Consider the following 21,406-nt stretch of genomic DNA (forward strand, 5'->3'; position numbering starts at 1 on the left):
TTTTAGGCCATTAAAGGTATTAAAGGTATCTTAAATGTATTCATGAGAAAGACATTTTTTATCATTTAGGGTTAGGTTTAGTTAAGAGCGGGGCCCTCTAAGAGGGCCACGAGGGGCACTGGCACAAGGGGGCTGTCCTTTAAAAAGGCTTTCATAAAAACCCTGAGGATGAAAAGCAATTGAAACTATTTTATTAAAAACAGCCTGACAGCAGAGCAACCGCCAGCGGGACAGACGGAGAGGAGATGCTAAAAGGGGAAGGGGAGTTTTAAAAGCAGGCAAACAAGGGGACAAAGGAACAAAAGCATAATCACACACAGTAATTCCCCAACAAATATATAAATAAAAAGTATAAATAAAATGAAAACACTGATATAAGTTATATAAAAAGATAATTTAAATATAATAAATGTATATGCACACAACCCACATCTGAAACTTTAAAAAGATAAATAAATAAATAGATAAGTGCTTTAAAAAAATGAATTAAGTAATAAGTGCTTTAAAATGTAAAAACATGCAAAAAGGGTTAGGGTTAGGGTTAAGATGGCTTCTTTGTCCAGAATGAATGCAAAACATGTATTTGACATTCACTGACACTCGATGTTATGTATCGCTGTATCGTTGTATTTTCATAAAGTCTCAATTGGGCTCTTCAGTCTGCTTCGACCAGTGTTTTATTTCTTAAAATCAAAGCAGGCCACATTGTTTGATTTGGCTTCTTGAAGTCTCTGCTCTTTCCCCCCGCACACAATCACACACACACACTGCACAGCTTTCATCCCTCTATCACGCTGCTCCCAGTGCAGCCACAGAGGGCCGAGCCGGGCCAAACCGAGCCGGTCCCACAATGCAGGCAGAGGGAGGAGACAGGAAGCGCTAACTGACACGCTGCTGAGCAGAGATAAGGGCAGATCCCACTAAATACTGGAGTCAAGGGAGAGAGATGGGAGCAAGAGGATGAAATGGGGGGGGGGGGGGGGGGGGGGTTTGAGAGGGAAGAAGGAAAGGAGAGAGAGCAAAATGAAAAAAGAGAAAGGAGTGAGAGAGCATCAATACTAAAATGGTGAGAGAGGGAAACAGCCAAAGAGAGATTTACTTGCAGTGTGATATTGAGACACAGAGGATTGAGAGGCTTTGCATTGGCCTAGATTCTCCTCTGTGTGTCCGTCCGTCTGTCAACACTGGCCCTGCTCTCTGGACACGGCACTGATGTTGTTCTCCGAGAGACCTGCAACATTTTCATAAACAGGGAGGGTCATAAAGTATTAGCACGGTGATAGGTTCATCATTGTCTTGGCTCCAACCACAAGGTTAAAGTGCTCTGCTGCTAAGGGCCACGCATGACATGTGGTTCCTACAAGTCCCATTATGTTTCAACTCACAGATAATTATTTTTCATTCATTTTGTAAAAGTTAAAGTGAATTGAACACTCTTGTAGCTTGCCGGAGGTGTGCAAACCATCACAGTGAAGTGCATTCGTTTTGACAGAGAAAAGAACCGTAAAGTACCGACTTCGATTTGCACAAGTTTCAAGAGTCTGCTCATTGGTTTTCATACAACGGATGGAAACCAACTGCCTGGACCTAGTAGAAAAAATGCAAATCAAAATATCTAAACTTTTAAAAACTGTGACTCGTATGTAGAATGTCGAGGCTTTGTGTAAAAAAGGACAATGAACATCCTCAGCCTGAAGTCGAAATAACAGAAATGTGTCACGGTGCTACTACAGACTGCAGTGTTTAAGAATGTCTGATTTCCTCCTTGATCATTAATTCCATCGCTCAGTCTCCAGTGTTGTAAACGTTGAGTGTCTTGCAACGCTTTCCTGGGTAAACTAAGAAATCAGGAAACAGTATAATCTTGCACGCAAAAACAAACCAGCAAATGCAAACATGTAGATTTATGTTTCCAATATTTGCTGCAGGTGTTCTCTCGGTGAACATTAATCCCAGCTCCCCCTGCTGAGGACGCTGAGTGTTCAAGCTCTTTGATCTGTGAGATAGAGTTCAGCCTGTTTGATTGGACCAGGGATGGGATTTGTTTGAGGTCCTGGAAACATGAACTGAATGTTTCTAATGTGTTCAGGTGGAAAAGTGTTGCTTGTGAGGTCCAGCATAACTATTCTTCTGGCCTTCGTTTACCTTTTAGACCTTTATCTTTCACTCCAGATTTACTTTTGTGTCATTGGTCTTTCTCTGCTTTGTTTTGCACGGATCAAGACTCCTTTTTGACAATTATTTTTTGAATAATCAGAAGTAGGCCTTGAGTTACAGAAGGCTAAGAACCCCTGCTGAACATCACCACATTAGATGTTACGTCTTCCGTTTTCTCCCTTTGCGACTCTTTTTGTTTCTTGATCATTGAGTTTTCTCTTTGCTGTTACTATTTGCTGTGTATTTCCTAGCGGCGATCATGACAGTTTCCTTCTATCTTTTCTTATCTTGCAGTTGTTATTTGTTGAAAAGCAGTATGAGCCAGGGGTTGGTTTCATTTTCATTCAACTGCACATTAAAAAGGATGAAAACAGAAGATTCTTAGCTTTGACGTGTACGTTTTTAAACATACTGGGATTATTGCTTTAAATGAGCTTTTTGTATCTCCGCCGAGTACTGATTGCCATCAGTTTAAAAACTCATGCACCGACCTGTTTTTGCCTGCAGGAACGACAGAGCGCGTGTGTCTGATCCAGGGGACGGTGGAGGCGCTGAACGGCGTCCACGACTTCATCGCTGAGAAGGTGAGGGAGATGCCTCAGAGCACCCAGAAGACAGAGCCGGTCAGCATCCTGCAGCCACAGACCACCGTCAACCCCGACCGCGTCAAACAGGTCAGTCCTGACTGTTTCCTTGTCTTCTAACTCCAGGAAAACCCAGAGCAACTCAGGCTGTGTGTGTGTGTGTGTGTGTGTGTGTGTGTGTGTGTGTTAGTTGTTTGCATGTGCCAGCTCTGCTTTCGGCTCAAGGGGTGTGTGAGGAAGAGGAGGGAGCGAAGTGTTTGCCTTCGGAGCGCCAAACCGTGCGCGTTGCTGTGGTCGAGCTGTGATTTTCTGTGTGAGTGAAACTGAATGAGGCGTGAAAAAAAGAAAGAAGAGAAACGGCATGCAGACGTATAAACAGATGAGGGGAGGGGGGAGGAGTGAGAAATGAAGGGGAACGGAGCATCAGGGAGATAAGAATGCAAAGAAAAGTAAAGAAGGAGAAAGGTCAAGACTGGAGAGAAAAGGAATAGAGAGTGTCGAGAGATGACATCCACTCAGACAGGATGCAGTGTGAACATATAAACTCCCCATGTGGTGTGAACTGTAGGGTGCCCCACACACACACACACACACACACACACACACACCTAGACATCCACCCGCCAACTGGGGATAGTTTCCCACTGAGGGAGGAAGAGTGTCCTGATCACTGCGTCTCTCTCTCTTTGTAACAATCGGGCTCGTGCGGGAATTTCCTCTTCTTTCTGTTCGTTTTCGCGATTTGTTCTCATCCTGTTTGTACCCGTTGACCTTTTCTTATTTTTGCACTTCGCTCTCTTACCTAAAAAAACATCTTGTTTTCACATGCGACACATTGTCAAATGCAAGAAAATATATATTTTTTTATTGGACGAACATAAAGAAAACGCATGAATATTATAGAGTCACGTGAGATCGTTACATGTTTCAGAGTCATTATAATGTTTGGATGATTAAAGAAATACTATTGGTCCAATGATCCCAATCAAAACTCTTGATGTATTCAGATTCTGAATGGCTTTCAGACTGCTCTTCGATGCTTTTTGATTTTAAAATCACATTTTACTTTGTTTAAATTCATTCAACAGAACCTTGATTTCACTTCTGCTGAAGGCCTTTTTTTTCTTACCGCCTAATTTTGGTTTCATCTCTCGAATTTGTACCTGTGAAGCTTTCTCATCCCTTCACGTGTTATTATATGGAAAGTAGCTGCTAATCATTCAACTAAAAACATGCTCAGAAAACCCCCCACACGTCATGTTTCAGCTGTTTACAAAGAAACTGATAGCAGAAACTTCCGAAGGACGATTTCACAAAGTTTGGTGTTTGCTTATAGAAGCAGTTCACAGGAAGCTCACCCCGCTGCTGATTGAACAGCCAAATCTGAGCGCCAATACCAGCCGTGTAATGCGGGACAATTAGTGCGGCCATCGATTATGATGCGTTTCAGTGATTATCATCGTTCTCTCTTCATAATTGCTCCCTATTGATTCATCAGGTCTGGCATTGTTTCCAGCTATTGACTGTTCAGGCTTGCCAGACGACGCAGTCGACCAGGGCTTGTGGGCGCACACACACACACACACACACACACACACACACAGATAGGCCTACACATCCTCACCCACACTCGACCCTCCGGCCCACACACACTCTGCAGAGTTGAACTCAAACAGGATTGTTGGGGCTCATGCAGATCACAGCATTGTATTGTTTGCACAGACTGTGTCTTGCTTGTTCTAATTGTAATGCCGGGATGGTGAAGGACTACTTATTCAATACATGCATGTGCACACCTGGATATCACACCTGTAGGTAATTGTTTAGCATCTCCTTGGGAATCCCGTTCATCCCTTAAGTGTTGGACGTGATGTTGTTGAGGCCAGGTCTCTGTGCACGTCTGTCAGGTTGGGTTTTTTCCACAGCAAACTCAGGTTGTAGTTGCCATGCAACCAGTGGAGAGTCCAGGAAGTCACTGCTCAGAGACAGACAATACTGCAGCACGTACACTCCCGTAACATGGCCAAGTGATGTGTGGGATGTCAGAGTGGGAACATTTTCCCTCCTGTTAATATATTTTTGACAACACCAGTGTTACTGATCACACCGGACATTTTACAAGAAAAGATATTGGTTGATCGCGGTTTATATCTGTAGAGTGCTGACTTCAGATACTCCTCTTACTTTTGTTTAGCCGAGGGTTACGAGCTGTGCTTATGATTATGAAGGTAATATTCTAATAACACTGAGGCTCAGTTGTCTGAACCAAAACAGCAAACTCTTTTGCTCCCATTGCAGGTTTACTCATTACGTTCTTACCTTTCACAATAAAAGCCCTAAGACACATATATGCTGCATCATCGCCGACCAGAGGGAACTTAAATGAATTTTCGCAAAGAGACAACTCAACGAAATAGCTCACACTTTGAACAGAACGAATGTTTAGCTTTGGGTTTATATCGGAAGTATTAACAAATACGCGCTTTTGCTTTTGGCTTCGACCGCAAATCCTTCGCCATCGTCTTGACAGTCAACTCTCAAATGAGCAATGAAGTGTCCATCAGTGAGCTGTAGAAGTGATGGCTGGGGGGTATTATGGAGTCAGACTAGTTGTTTTTTTCCTTTCTTAGTGCTAAGCTAACCAGCTGCTCGCAGCAGCTTCACATTTTAGTGTACAGGCATGTGACTGATGTCAATCTGTTCATTTCATTTTCCGCCCACAAGCGAATATGTGCAGATGTGCAAAAACAAAAGGGGGAAGACTCTCTTTTAACAAAAGTAAAAGTAGCAGACCCGACATGTGTTCTCTGTTGGTAACGTGTGCATCGTGAGCGTCTGAGCACGAGGCTGACTGACAGTTGAGAAATACTGTTTTGGACGAGGCGAGCAGCCGCAGGGAGACAAGCAGGCTAATAGCTGCTGATATTTAGACACTTTTAATAGAAGGCGAATCCCCCTGTCGCTCTTTAGGCTATTTATACGGCGGAGAGGCGACTAAATGGATTTGTGCAGCAATTTGAAGACACACAAATACACACATGTCCCCCCCCCCCCCACACACACACACACACAGAAAGAAAGCCCAGACCAAAATAACAGATGCCCCGACCTTTCAAAGACAGGTCACTCAGCCGAGCATCGTTCAGAACCCAAAGGACCTGATTTAAAGTGTTGTTAAGATGTCACATGCATTCTGAGGAAACAGAAGAATGTTTATAAAGTGATCCACGACGATATCAGCACGCTGTATTTGAGGGAATAGCGCATCAACATTCTTGCTCTCAATTGTGAAAAGATGAATAATAATATCATTGTGACCGTGTAATACAGTGTGAAATATGTTCCTTCTATCTTATGGTGAAATATAAGGAAAACATTATGATCATAAACATGTTTAAATGCGCTACCTGTCGTGTCTGAATTAAAAGTATTTTGTTCAAGTGCTTTTGTTTTCCAACAGACAATTTATTAGCACAGAATTATGGAAGAATATATGAGAAAAAACTACTAATGCAAAATATTTTTATTATTATTAACTGTACCGAATTAACAACTAAAAAAAGCAAAAGGTACTTTGTTTCTGGTCACCACAAAGTGTAATCAGAGGACTGTAAGTAACACATCACTCCCAACACACTCGCTCTGTCACATATAGATGTAAGGTCAGTGGGCTGTGGGTAAGCTGAGAAGTCTTGGTATTTAAAAGCATGGCTGTCATTCTGGAAACCCACAAACACAAACTCACTTTGATCTGATGAATGGAGCTCTGTCATACACACAAGTGTGGCCGTGAAAGATGAACTGGTGTTCTGTGCGGTGCGGCCGTCGATTGTCTGCTATTTTGGGGTTGTGGATAAAATGTCTTCCCCTTCTTCTTGTCAAGAGTGCGGCTGTTGTAGCATGTGGTGTTGGCCTCACTGGTTAACCCCTGGGAACTGGGCAAGAGAGAGAGAGAGAGAGAGAGTAGAGCTCTTCAAAAGGGCACTTATAATGTTGAGGAAGAAGACGAAGAGAACTGGGGAGAGGGTGTGGAGTTAAATGACATAGAGACAGAGAGGAGGCCTAAAGCCAGAGAACAAGAGTCCGGGCTGAGAGGGTGACTGAGAGCTGCCGGGCTGTCGGAGGACGACGCTTAACAGGACAGCGGAGCAGATTTATGGGCTGAATGAATTCTTCTACCGGGTCTAATGAGGGCTGACGTGACTTATTGAGAGATTTCATCACTTTTATTGGTCTGTGGTTGCTTTTGTTTCCGCCCCTCCGAGAATGCTCTTATAAAACATCATCACGCCACAGCACGCTCTCATGTTACAGTTTTAATAAGATATTCATAGTTTGAGAAAGGCGATAAGTGCTCTCGCAAAGACAATTTGGTTGATGCACAAAATGCTGACAAATGATTTGTTGTGTTCATTGTCATTGTGATATAGTGACGGAAGGTTAAGCAGGAAATAGTCAGAAACATATCGTTTTCTTTTAATTAGCTTTTTTAGCAAATTTGGAAATGTTTTCAGATCCTCCAATGGCCACAGGATGCTGCCTTTGTTTAAACTAGTCTATAAAAATAGTTATTTTTCACACCAAAGAAATAGGGTGTTAAGATCTAATTTCACTTAGATACACACGGGTGGGGCTACCTTGTGATTGACAGGTCACTACCACGACGTTGTCCGGTCAGGGAGTTGTGTGTGTTCTCGTCTTTCAACTTCAACCCTTTGAGAGTGTGTTTTCACTTCATAAAAGTTCATTGTAACATTTTGGACGCCTTATTCAGCATTCTGTTCTTAGCTCCACCCTCTTGGGTCACCTCCGGTTCCAGAAAAACAAGACGGCGGCCAAATTGCCAAACTCGAGGCTTCAAAATCCTCGTCCACAACCCAATGGGTGACGTCACGTCCCGGTGGCTACGTCTACTTCTTGTTAAGTATATGCACCAGGTCCAGATTGTAGGTGTGAGGTAACTAGGCTAGTTTGTGACCATGCGTGTTTACGTTGTGTTGTTTTGGTGTCCTGTACAGAAGAAAAGCAGCGCACAACATCCGTGATCAGCCGAAGCACTCAGACCTGCCTCTCTGTGTTTATACATCAGCTACTTACTGCATCAATATTGTATTCATGTTGGCAGTAAAAGACTCTCTCGTCTGTTATCGTTGCGCTATGGTGTTTTGGAAGTGAGCTGCAGAGTCAAAGATGTCTCCCATGTGAGATCAGCTGTAAGTGGCTTGTGGTTTTGTTGTGTTATTAATGCTCTGGGGCTATTGTTGGCCCGTGCTGGCTTTTATTCAGACTGAAAACGGCGAACATGTACATACTTGAGCGTTTGCGTTTACGCTCATCTTTAGTCAGGCTGTTTTTCCTGGCCGCTCCCTCCGACCACTTCCTGCAGGAGAGAGGGGGCATTTCCGGTGAACTTTCACCTCCAGCGCGAACACCTGTTTCCTACTTCCTGTTATTGTCTTCCCTGCACAGGAAGTTGGCCACAAATGTCAGGGAAACGTAGAGTCTGGCTCACTTTGTCTCAGATGCTGAAGAAGTGGGAGTGTAGGACGGTGAGGGAGAAATCGCTCAGCTTCAGCCAAAACAATTGTCAAACAGATGAGCTCTGTGTTGTCGTTGTTGTTGTTGATCAGTGAATGAATACAAGAAGAAGGTTGGAGTTTGATAGCTTTTAATTGAATATGAATCCTTTCAAATCCCTTATCAAATCCTTTTGGGTTTAGCTCTCAACATAAACTAAAGTCATAAATACATGCAGTAGTCACGGGTATTTATCGACTCCAGTTCCGATCGGCAGTGACGCAAACATGACACCCGGGTGGAAGTGCTCTTTTCCGATGCGATGCTATGTGACATGCGTTGAAGTGAAAATGTAGTGAATAAAATCAACAGTGGACAATTATTAAAATATATGAATGTACAAAACATACATTTAATATGCGCTGCTCAAGCCAGCAGACTCCAGCCATGAAAACAGTCATTTTAACTTGTTGATCGTCAGAAAACACACGTCATTCAAAGTCCACAGAAACAAAACAAACCCTGTCAAAACCGTTTTCATTGGTCCAACAATCACCATCTCCGGTTTGAGAGCTTAAAAGAGAAACTGAAAAGGTAACAGATTTCTTTTTTAAAAGAGGTAACCGTAAGTAAGTCTGTTCTGTTCCCTTGTATTGTCCGAATGTTACACTACAGAGCAGACTTTTACTGGCTGCTGCCTTCTTACATTTTATCTTCCAGTCAGTCCTGTGATTTGCAGTCTCTGCCACACCACTGAGTCAGCAGAATAACACACACACACACACACACACACACGCTCTCTCTCTCTCTGCATCTCTTATCTGCTCCAAACTGTCATGATTGAGTGTGCATTACATTATCTCTGCTGTTATTCATATTTTACTGCCCTGCACATGTGAACACCACGCACAGAAAAAACGTTTTGCATTCTTTCTCCCTTCCTGTCACTTTTCTTTTCCTTTGTTCTTTTCATGTTGCTCTGTTTTGCTTTTGTTGTGTCTTTATTTCGGAAGCATTTATGACGGCGTATAAGGGCCATTTTAGGTTAAAAGAAATGTTTTGAATGAAATATTTACAGAGTCGGTGAAGGGCGGTTATATTCACGGGGAAAAAACTTTCAGAGATTTCAATTTAAAAGAAACAAACTTGGATCTTGTATGTGATTAAAGCAGTAGAAGAAGAGACAAAATCACAAAGGTATGAGAACATAAAAACTGTTCATGCTGACATCGGCATGCATTGTACTTGTACTATCTTCATGTTAGCGAGGTTAAAGTCCTGAAAGATACGATAGAGGTCAATACGTTTTCTTTCACGTTGTTTTTTATGTGTTCTTTCATGAACATAAATCACTACCAATGTAATATATGTTGCACTCTGTGGCTCACGTTAGCGCAGCGGTGTTATGATGAGGTTGATCGAAGTAAAGCGTTGTGATTTCACCCAAAAAATAAATCTTGGAAATTTACCACTTTAAACTCCGAGAACATTTTTCCTCTAAGATGGAGATACGGGAGGAGGAGAGGCGGCAAACACAAAGGATACCAAGGTGCAAGGAAGGAAGGAGACATTGTATTATCTGCCAGTTCAATACGCAAAGAGATTTTAATATATTTTTTACAATATCTGTAGTTGCACGGTGAACACCACGGATGAAACTTTTCATGCTTTTATTTTGACACACAAAATAAAAAGCTAATGCCCTTTGCTTCCTGTCATTAACATGTGCTTGTTCCAATAGTCACAAGACATCATGTTTACTTTAAAAAAAGGAAATATTTCTAGATTTATTGTGCATCAATTTAAAGTCTGCACTCTCCCCCGAAATCGAGCAGGGCATGTTTGGTATCTGTGGAAACTTCGGGGCCAGTGGGTTTGAACAAGTCTTGGCTGCACACTGCATGTAATGATTGAGCCAGCAGAGGGTCCAGCCGGTTAAAGGAAACACACACACACACACAAACACAATTTACCAAGAAAAGTGACTCATAGTGTGTACTGGCAGTCGTTAAATGATGCATTCATGTTCATGTACAAATCAGGAGCATTTTGAACCAGTCAAGCGGTTGTAATATGAATTATTGAACTATACAAATATTTAGTTGTCTTGCTGTTGAACTCTTCTTCAGCGACTTACTTTGTCTATTTTTACACCTAGAAAGAAAATCACAGAGTGAAATAATGTAACTTCATGCATGTGTGTTCCTACAAGTATGTACATACAAGTATGTGTTGACAAGTGTAATGTTCTCAGGAGAGGACAATCTGATCAGGAGGTCAATCCATCCGCAACATTAAAGGACAAAAGCTCGAACCCGCCGCGCTACATATTGAACATATCGTGTGCGTCAATGTCTGTACTGTTTGCATACCAGGGACAAAATAATGCCCTCAAAAATCATTGCGAAGAAGTCAGAAAACAAAGTCCTGAAATCTTTGTGTGTGCACTGCACGAGAACATGTGTGGGCAGCATTTCATTTAAGTGCAGTGTCGTACGTTTCGGCAAAGCAAACCGTAACGTCAACAAGGAGGACCGCCAAGTGAGCTCCAAGAGGGTTGCTGGAAGGGAACGCTGGCACACGGGGCCCAGGTGTTGCCACTTTCACTGATGAGCCTCTGCCACGCCCACCTCCAGTGTGGGTACTGTGGCCATGTGTGTGTGTGTGTGCGTGTGTGTGTGTGTGTGTGCGCCCTTTGGTTCTCGTATACAAAGTTAACACGATGTCGCTGTCAGTCATTGTACCCCGGCTCTTCTGTCCTGCAGTTATTTTTAACCTGGTGGCCGGAGGATGAAAGGAGAAAGACGGCGAGAGAGACGGAAAAAGAGGGATGACAGGGTGATGGGAGGGAGAGACAGAGAGAGAGAGAGAGCGAGAGAGAGGGGTAGAGACAGAGCGAGAGAGAGCCTGTGGATCATTAGGAGGCAGATTAAGCTAAAGTCCCCTGCTTAAGACTTCAAAGTTCAAACCCCTGCAGCCTCAACAGTTGTTCGCTCTCCTCCACTCTCTCTCTGTGTGTGTGTGTGTGTGTGTGTGTGTGTGTGTGTGTGTGTGTGCGTGCGTGCGTGCGTGTTTTGGCCTCCAATGACAACACTGACAGACGACCTTGTGACCCGGAGGGAACGCGACGTGACACAACTTTTGGACGAGGACACGATACGTCATCACCTCCATGACAGCTGTGTGATATATGGAGACAGAGGACGAGAGGAAGGAAGGAAAGATGGAGGGATTACGGTGTGATGAGAGATGAAGGAAAGGGAAAGCGAAAAGAGAGAGAGAGGGAAATGGAGGCAAAGATAAAAAAGAGAGGGAGGAGATTAAACTTTCAGGAAGCAGTTATGGGCTTTAGTTCTCAACACCAGAGTTTATTCAAATGTACGACACTCTTAGTAATTTCTTAGTATGGAACAGGTTACAAATATGGGATTTAAACGGCGGTTAAGCGGCTTTGACTGATTTTTGTGACTTCTTCAGACACATCACTGTGACAGAATATATGGGAGAGAAAAAAAGCTTTCAAATGCTTGAAAGGAGGCGGTGCATGAACGTGCAGTTGTTTTACTCTTTGGGATGGGATGATGCACAAACAGCCCTGATTCAAACTCGTGAAATTTCTTCTTTTTAGCTCATGGCGGCCATATTTTAAAACGAGTCTGGTGAATAAGCTTTTAGAGAAAGCTCTTGAGAGTGTTTATCAATAAAACTGAACCATTTATCATGTCGAACGCCATCAATTATTCAGCTAATTCATTTCAGTTGCCGTTTTATCGCACGCCTTCACCGGTGAAACAATTCCAGCTTCTCCGTCAGGCACTCCGAAGGTTTAATTGTTATTTTATGTTCTATTAGTATACAGAGAGGAGAAACGCGAGGGTGGCAGCGGGCTGGAGCTATGTGTTAATACGTCTGCGCCTCAAGGTTATACCCTGACAAACATACAGTGTGTGTGTGTGTGTGTGTGTGTGTGTGTGTGTGTGTGTGTGTGTGTGTGTGTGTGCCGTCATGGTTAACAGTTTACTTGTTTCCTCATTTGTTAAATGAGATATTATTCTCTCCGATTTTCCATGCGTCGGTGACCTCAGCATCCCGTTTGCTTATCACTACTACTTGTCCATGCAACACAGATACACGCGTATACACACACACACACACACACACGGATACACACAATACATATACACGTTTACAGATAAACAACATGGCATGCATTGTTTGAAGAAACAAAGCAAATATTTGCTCCTTCTGCTGTCTCTCAGCTTAAAGGCCGTGAGGAGAAAACAACAAGAGTATATATACTAGAATTTAAAAAATGTATCCAACTGACAAATCCTGCCCGGTGTTGCCAACTCTTTTCCAGTAGCCAGCAGCAGCAAAAGTTGCTAAATCTGGCGACAGCAGCCATTTTGAGGCGTCAGCATTGCGAGGAAAACACAGTTGTGTTTAACAGCATCAATTATGGCCCCGTTCCATCTGGTGTGTCAGGCTGGCTCAAGGTAATGGCTACATAGAATGGGACCTTAAGTGATTGCATTAATTACACCTGTGTTTACCCTGCTATGATGTGTTGAAATGGCTGCTGTTAAAAAGTGTTTTTAAGAGCACATCCTTCAGGAAGAATGAAATAATTGGACGGGCTTATTGCCTTCCTGCGAGTGCAACACATACCTCGTTCTTTATTCTCAATTATGGCGGTTGGGATGTGACGACAATGTGTTGTTGTTTTTCTCCCCCACTTTCTTTTATATTTTTAAACAACAAAACCACATATCAGGAAATCAACACACACAAATTGTCAAATTAAACATCAAAGATTTTCTTGTAATGTTGTATCAGCACAAACACGCATCCTTGATAAAGTCAAATAATAATAATAATAAAATACAATCAATTAAAAAAGGTTTTTGAAGAAGATGACCAACCCGAGCATCAACATGTTTATTCAACATGCAACATTTTCAAATGCCGTCTTCACTTTGCCGCCTGTAGTTGCAACGGTTGCTTCGCAGCATGACGACAGTAAAGAAATGCGTGAGAGGGAAAAGTAGGCGAGTTGGAGGCCTTCTAAAACCGGAGTGGATCACGATCATTGTCTTGTGACAAAAGCTTTTATTTTGCTTGTTCGTCTTATTTTGTGTTTGCTCAATGCGGTTGTCTTTTCTAGAGGAGAGAGTGAGACAGGGAGGTAGAGACATTTTATTTTTTTGTAGGAAACATCCAGTCAGAATTCCACTGAGCCGGGCGGCGGAGCTAAATGGAGCCGTTAAGATGACGTCGAGGAATTCTGAACAGAGTGGCATTAAAGCATGATGGCTCATTGGACAAAAGAGATGCGTGCAAGGGTCTGCATCTCAGTCTGCTGAGTGCAGAGGGGAAGGTCACGGAAGATGAGGCATTACACTTTACTTGATGACAATGTCTTGAACTTGAATTCGCTGCACGGCTGCGACTGGTTAAAGGTGGATTCGGGCTCCTGTTAAGTGATTTGGACCTGCTGCTGCTGACGGCGGCCCAAACCCAAGAGCGTGGCAGGTGAGCCTCGTCAGGTCATAACGAGCACAGCCAGCCACGAGGGCCGGCTGGATGTTAACGAGCCGCGGGCCTGAAGAGGCATCAGTCCGGGTTTCAGTCTGCCTCTTAGAAATCACCAGTAGAAATCACTGAATGCTGTTGGCCTTTCTGGTTCCTGTCACCTCAAAGTATGAACTACTCGCATGTTGACAGTTTTGGCATTCACAAACCGCCAACAGTTAAACCTTTGAACTTTTTCCAAATTGCTCCCCGAATCCAATCGCCCCGCTCTGCCGTCGGCATCGATTTGGACTCATCTGCTAAGCCGCCGTATACCTGCTGAAGTCAACACTTTACCGCTCCCCCGCATCGTTTGCCGTGAGTGTATTCATGAACAGGAGATCGACTTTGACCCTTGACCTAAACCCCCGGCAGCAACAGGACGTTCTAGTCAGCAGCTGGATGGACGCCAAACTCTCCTCTCCTCTCCTCTGTGGAAGAAGTTTCTCCCAACAGGTAGAAAGCTCTTCAAGGGGAGGAAAAAATAAACAAAACAAAAAAGATGAGAAAATGTAGAAAGAAAATAAATTCACAAACCAGCGTTGAAGCTGAAGGGGAAACAAATAAACATGCAGAAAGAGCCGTCACTGTGGCGATATCCTGAACGCTGCCAACTGTCACATAATCGTCTTCTGTGCGGCGACTATGCAGAAAGGTGCTGGGAGCAGAGGATTGTGGGTAGGTGGGAGGCTGGCCGGCTGGCTGAGTCGGCCATTAGAGCGAGCAGAACCAACAGCGTCAGCTGAATAAAACCAGGGTGAAGATGATGATTTTCAGAATAAAACGCATTTCAGATTGCGTGTTTGTGTGGGAGTGTGTGTGTGTGTGTGTTTTGACCTTGTACCAAGAGGTTTATAAGCTTTTAGACTCTGCAAAATAAAATGACATAGAACGAGAGTGAAGCGACAACATGGAGGAAAAGAAAGCGGAGCAGGAGGAGGAGGAAGAAGAAGAAGAGTGGAGGCAAATGGAGAAGCTCATTAGCAGAGAATCTGTTTGGATTTCAAAGACGGCGGATCATTAGGGCCAGGAGGGATCAGACATCACTGTACACCACTGTTTATCCTCCCACCAACACTCTGTGTGTGTGTGTGTGTGCGTGTGTGTGTGTGAGAGAGAGAGAATGTTTCAGTGCAGAGGATGAAAGGGTTCATGGGTAAAAAAATCTTTTCAGCTTCCTCCCTCGCCCTCTTTTTCTCTCCCTCGCCGCCTGTCACTTATTTCTTGTATCCTTCTTCTCCATTTTTACCTCCCGCCGCCTGCTCCTCTCCTTCGCAGCTGGAAAATTCTCATACGTAAAAAAGCAGACCTCAGCCAGAGAGATCAAAACCTCTGAACCGTCGAAAAGCTCAACCGGCCGCCCTGCTGTACTCGTTTCTACATCTTCCTCCGTGGACGTGTTTTTTTTGTTTTTTTTCCATTAATTTAAACATCACGAAGATTTTTTTGAACACTTCTTTCCAATAAACTTTTCTCATAAACTCTTTCCCAATTAACTGCTGTGTTAAAATCAGTCCAACCCATTTTAAGGGGCTGGATTGATGATTTGGCTGAACTTCTTTTGAATGAATAGATTGCATTCAGTATTAAAGGGTTTGGTTTGCACATTTGTACCAGTGCGGTGTCATGTGACGTGCAACGGTGGAGCACGCTGCTCAGTTTGGTTATTTGTGATGTTGGAGTACATGTGCTTCGTGATTTCTAGTGTTAAGGCGACTTGTCCGCTCATCGATCTACGCGGGACGGCAGATTGTGGCCTCGACAGCAACAACTCGAATCACTAGGAACGGACGACAAACTGCCGCCCGTTCGTGAAGAGCAAATGAATGAACAGAGGGGGGAAATTGCACCTGTTAGTCCCGCAGACCGACACGCTGGCTCCTCGCAAACAAACACTCACATTGGAAAGATAATTCTCTCATATTCGACTCCAAGCAGCAGGCGTGAGCGTTTGACGGCGTCCTCTGGTTTTGAAGTCTCTCGTGTCGTCGGCTCCGTCCTGCACGCCTCTTGCTCGGTTTTCCTATTTCTATGCAAATACAAAGGAAGAGGGTGAGACAGGGAGGGAAGTGGAATGGCCTTCGCATTTCTTTGCTTTTGTAAGTTGAATTGATCCGTCTCTCTTTGGATTTTTCTTCGCTTCTTTTATTTCTCTCTGCGTGGAAAAACAGAAAACAAAGAAAAACAGTCCTTTCTCTCAGTTCATTGAATCGATCAGCCTCTCTCTCGCTTTCATTCTATCGTCTTCTTTTCTTTATCAAGGCTTTTTTTTGTTTTCATCCCTTCAGCCCTCCCTCCCTCCTGTTTCTGCAGCCCACTCTCATCTCTTCTGCTCCCGATGTGAATATTCGAGGTTCCTGTCGTTTTTGTTTGCACCGAAGAGCAACGTAACAGAAGTTGAGTCTCACACTTTTGTCTCGTGCGTTTCGATGCTGCCATGGTGCATGGTGTATGTCACCTACTGCTTCCATCAGCGGTGCCTTGGTTCTTGGTCCTCTGTTCACTCAGACCTCAGAGCAGACCTCCAGACATCAGATGGGGGAATTATAGAGACGTTTAGGTTCACTTCATCCTTCAACGGGCAGAACTGCAGTCTCTTGGATTGAGTCTGTGCTAATCGTTTGTTCAGCTAATTCAGCTTCACTCAAAATGATCTCAACTCATTTTGGAGTGTCGTGATGCAATGCACGGAAAAGTGTGCACCATTATAATAATATTTTGTATTTTGTAAACTAAAAGTATACATGAACACTTAAACATGCACTGTACTGTGTATCAATGTTCCAATGTTAATAAAAGCATCATGTCCATTCATGTCCGGCTACATATGAAGTTATATACGATGAACAATAGTATAAACACAATAATACATCATTCGTACACGCAAGTATGTGGAACGAAATGTACTGCGCTGTTTTTGGAGAGTGTGTCTATATGTGTGTGTGTGTGTGTGTGTGTGTGTGTGTGTGTGTGTCATCGCCTCACTCCCTTTCACTACCCTTTGAATGCTGGGGCTGTGTTTCCATGGCAACGCTGACCCCTGGGAGTCAATGTTATTTTTTTTCCACACAAGTAGCCTCTTTAGAATTCCTCCCTCTCTCTCTCATCCTTCCTTCCTTCTCTCCCTCCCTCTCTCTCTCATCCTTCCTTCCTTCTCTCTCTCTCTCTCTCTCTCTCTCTCATCCTTCCTTCCTTCTCTCTCTCTCTCTCTCTCTCATCCTTCCTTCCTTCTCTCCCTCTCTCTCTCTCTCTCTCATCCTTCCTTCCTTCTCTCCCTCCCTCTCTCTCTCATCCTTCCTTCCTTCTCTCTCTCTCTCTCTCTCTCTCTCATCCTTCCTTCCTTCTCTCTCTCTCTCTCTCTCTCTCTCTCTCTCTCATCCTTCCTTCTCTCTCTCTCTCTCTCTCATCCTTCCTTCCTTCTCTCCCTCCCTCTCTCTCTCATCCTTCCTTCCTTCTCTCTCTCTCTCTCTCTCTCTCTCATCCTTCCTTCCTTCTCTCTCTCTCTCTCTCTCTCTCTCTCATCCTTCCTTCTCTCTCTCTCTCTCTCTCATCCTTCCTTCCTTCTCTCCCTCTCTCTCTCTCTCTCTCTCTCTCTCTTACTCATCCATCCTTCCCTCCCACTCTATGTACCGCTCTCTACCTCTTCATCACCTGCTCTCTCACCAACATGCACATCATCTCTTTCTCTCCATTATGTACCAAAGACATGAGTTATGTGTTCAGGTAGTAGAAAACACTGCGCACTCCATAATGTTGTATGTCAAACTCAGATTTTCTCCTTCAGGACATCGTCACACACACACACACACACACACACAAACTCTCTCCCTCTCTGTATTCAAACATGGTTCAGTGTCTCTCTCCCTCTGCGTCTTTTCTTTCACTCTTTCTTGTCTCCCGTCCTTCAGGAGGACACCTCTTGAAAAGCAGTTCCTGACAAAGTCCCTTTCAGCGCCGACCTTGCCTTTAATGTCTGCTCTTGAGCTTAACGACGTGTGCACCGTTTCACCGTGTTCTGCGCGACAACGAGGAGATTTCTCACGAGAAATTACCCATCGCACGATTCTTGTTCATTCAAGATGGATTGTCGTCATGCATGTTTAATTTGGAACATCACTGGTGTGAAATTGTTTCTTTTCTCAGGCTGGTCTCATCCAGCATTTGTAGCTATACCTACGGGGGGAAAGCGCAATAATTCGTAGATATGCCAAAAAAAACGAACGAGGAAGTATAAAGACTGGTTGGGCGAGGGGAGGAGTGGATGGGTCCAACAAATCGCAAACAGCGATCTTTCAGTCAGGAGACTACTATTCACTCGCCATGTAAAACGAGAAGTCAATTTGATTTCTTTGCACGTAACTTGCGTACTTCAGTAATGGCACTTCCGTAGTTATTTTAACCCAAACGACCTGTTTTTCCTGAACATAACTTCGTCTTTTGTTGCCTAATCCTAAATATTTACCGATCTTCTCCGAAACCTAATTAAGTATTTCACGATCCTTTCTCAAACCTGGCTAAGTATTTTACGATATTTTTCTGAACCTAACTAAGTAGTTTAGTTGCCTAAAACGAACTGTGTTTTTTCCCGTGAAGACGGGAGTTTATTTTTAAAAGAACGTATGCATGTTGAGCGGAAACTGACATTTGTTGCTTTACTTTCTTAGGAAAACGCACGAACAATTTGTAACTTTTTGTGAGGGAATCATACGAACCACTGTATCAGGATACATTGCTGTTTTTGTCCCTCTCTGTTAAACATACGTAGTGTAGATAACATTAGAGAACAGCTCTCTGTAACACTGACTTTCTGCTCCTTCGACATCTTCCCTGCCTTTAGTTGATGTAAATATCCGATGAACAAAGGAACACGTCTTTTACTTGTATCTCTCTGTTCAGGTAATTCCATGTGTTGCACAGAGGCTGGCTTATATTTGAACTATTGCTGGATTATAATCAAACATCTGTTAGAAAGCAATAACCACATTTTTTTCTTTCTCTTTTTCTCCGACCTCCCCGTCCCTCCCACCAGGCCAAGCTGATCGTCCCCAACAGTACGGCGGGGCTGATCATCGGCAAAGGTGGTGCGACAGTCAAAGCGGTGATGGAGCAGTCCGGGGCGTGGGTCCAGCTGTCCCAAAAGCCCGAGGGCATCAACCTGCAGGAGCGTGTGGTCACCATCAGCGGGGAGCCAGAGCAGAACCGCAAAGCCGTGGAGATCATTGTCCAGAAGATCCAGGAGGACCCACAGAGCTCCTCCTGCCTCAACATCTCCTACTCCAACATCACAGGGCCCGTCGCCAACTCCAACCCCACCGGCTCCCCGTACGCCAACTCGACAGAGGTTATGCCATCTGCGGCAGCCGCTGCGGCAGCCACGGCTTCCTCTCTGCTCGGCCAGGCCAGCCTAGCTGGGGTGGGGGCCTTCCCGACCACTATGTCCAGCTTCTCAGGCAACGACCTGCTGACCATCACCTCCGCCCTCAACACCCTGGCCAGCTACGGCTACAACACCAACTCCCTGGGCCTGGGGCTGAATCCCGCTGCAGCCTCAGGGGTGTTAGCAGCTGTAGCGGCTAATGCTAACCCGGCAGCAGCTGCCGCGGCTAATTTGTTAGCATCCTACGCCAGCGATGCATCCGGCGGCATAGGTCACCCAGGCGGTCTCGGAGGCTTTACCCTGGGATCCCTGGCTGCCGCAGGGGCCACCAATGGCTACTTAAGCGCTGCGTCGCCCCTGGTGGCGTCATCTCTAATGGCCACAGAGAAGCTCGTAGAAGGAGCAAAGGAAGTGGTCGAGATCGCCGTGCCAGAAAACCTGGTAGGAGCCATCCTGGGGAAAGGAGGGAAGACGCTAGTGGAGTACCAGGAGCTGACCGGCGCCAGGATCCAGATCTCCAAGAAAGGCGAGTTCATCCCTGGAACTCGGAACAGGAAGGTGACCATCACGGGTTCCCAGGCCGCCACGCAGGCTGCACAGTACCTGATCAGCCAGCGAATCACCTACGAGCAGGGGGTACGTGCCACCAACCCACAGAAGTTGGGCTAAACCTGACAGCCAATGAGAAACGAGGAGGAAAAGAGGGAAAAAAAGAGTGGGGGCTTGGGGGAGGAGTATAAAAAGAAGTGAGAGTGAGAACGGAAAAAGGAGAGGAGAGCAAGAATGTCAGAAGGAATCGTCCGCGCTGTTTTCTTCTGCGTGTTTTCAGTATTCTCTATTAAAAAAAAAATTTGACGCGAAGCAAAAATGTGCTGAGAAGACGAGGAGGGAGAGGAGTTATCACGCTGAAAAACCAAGAAAAAAATTGTGTAACATGTAAATAAGGTTTTATTACTTAACGTCTTGACCTTTCGGGATTTTTTATTGTTTTGTTTCATTGTTTTATTGTTTGGTTTCGTAAATTAAGCTGTCTGTTTGTTTGTGTATTGTGTGGACAAAGCTGAATGCCATGTAGACAGGCCGACTGCCTGAGAGGCTACAGGAGGCGGGGGGAGGGAGGGAAGGGCACGGGTGCAGATAGGTGGGGGGGTGCATTTAAAGGTTACAACCCTCCACCCTCGCACCCCCAACCCTAAATCCCTTATGGAAACAACCCTTACCCCTCCCTCCCCCTGCAGCCCACACCCGTCCCCCTCCTGTCGGGTTTTTGTTTTCCTTCTAGTTTTGATTTGCCCCTTGCCCCGCCCCCTCTCTCACGACTTGCCCACCCCTCCAATCCCCCCCCCCCACCACCATCCCTTTTACAAGGGTTTTATAATGAGCAAGACTGCAAACTTAAGCCTGGTGTGTAAGGGAAGAAACGTCCTCAAATCCCCCCCAACCCCTCTTATTTGCCTCCCCCCAACTATGATCTCACCTCCCCCCTCCTGCCCTCTCTCTTGGAGACAAAGGAAGGGGCGAAGTGAAATCGGGGAAGGGTGTGGGACGGAGGGGCGAGAATCAGCTGGACGTTCCTTCATTTGCACACCACGCCCTGTGCACCCTGTGATGTATCCTACAAGCAGTGCAGCGCGGTGGGGCGTTACAGCACGTAGCGCCCCCCACACCCCCCACATACACACACACACACACACACACACACACACACACACACACACACACACACACCTTAAGCAGCCCTAGTGTTTGAGATAGAATGCCGAGGCGCACGCTGATGACCTCACGTAGTGCGAAACCGACGAGAGTGATACTGTGCAAGCTGCGGCAAACACGCGGGATCCACAGCATTTCTTTGCAGTCTGCTGTGATAATTCTGTTCACGAGATTGACATGATTTATTAGGAATCATCGCCATCGTCATTATTTATTAATGAGTTCACCCATGAAAAAAAGCTCAGTTGTTTTTTCTCTTTCTTTCTTTTTTTTAATCTGTGAATTCAGGTTGACATGAATGTAAATGAGACTTTTTGATTTGAATCTTTTGTTTTAAGTCGATTGAAGATGAATAGTAATGTTACATAGTGTAATATATGTCTTATTTAAGTCCAGTAAGCCACCCCAGGCATTCATATCATTACAGTGAAGGATTACCTTATACATACATATCTATATAGATATATATGTATATCTATATAGATAT

At 44.6% G+C, this 21,406-nt stretch overlaps 1 protein-coding gene across 3 annotated transcripts in view; it reads left to right on the plus strand.

Annotated features, from left to right (window-relative positions):
• Positions 1–19,875, plus strand: part of nova2 (NOVA alternative splicing regulator 2) — a gene marked incomplete at both ends in the record, with an annotated part of 65,128 nt that extends 45,253 nt beyond the window's left edge. For all 3 annotated transcript variants that reach the window (XM_079272624.1, XM_079272625.1, XM_079272626.1), the window contains 2 exons: positions 2,665–2,831; positions 18,859–19,875. In XM_079272624.1, coding sequence (XP_079128750.1) covers positions 2,665–2,831; positions 18,859–19,875 — 1,184 coding nt within the window. The remainder of the gene's footprint in view (positions 1–2,664; positions 2,832–18,858) is intronic.
• Positions 19,876–21,406: the final 1,531 nt, after the last annotated feature.

This window comes from Melanostigma gelatinosum (genome assembly GCF_949748355.1).
Source record: "Melanostigma gelatinosum genome assembly, chromosome: 7".
In the NCBI taxonomy this organism is placed as follows: Eukaryota; Metazoa; Chordata; class Actinopteri; order Perciformes; family Zoarcidae; genus Melanostigma; species Melanostigma gelatinosum.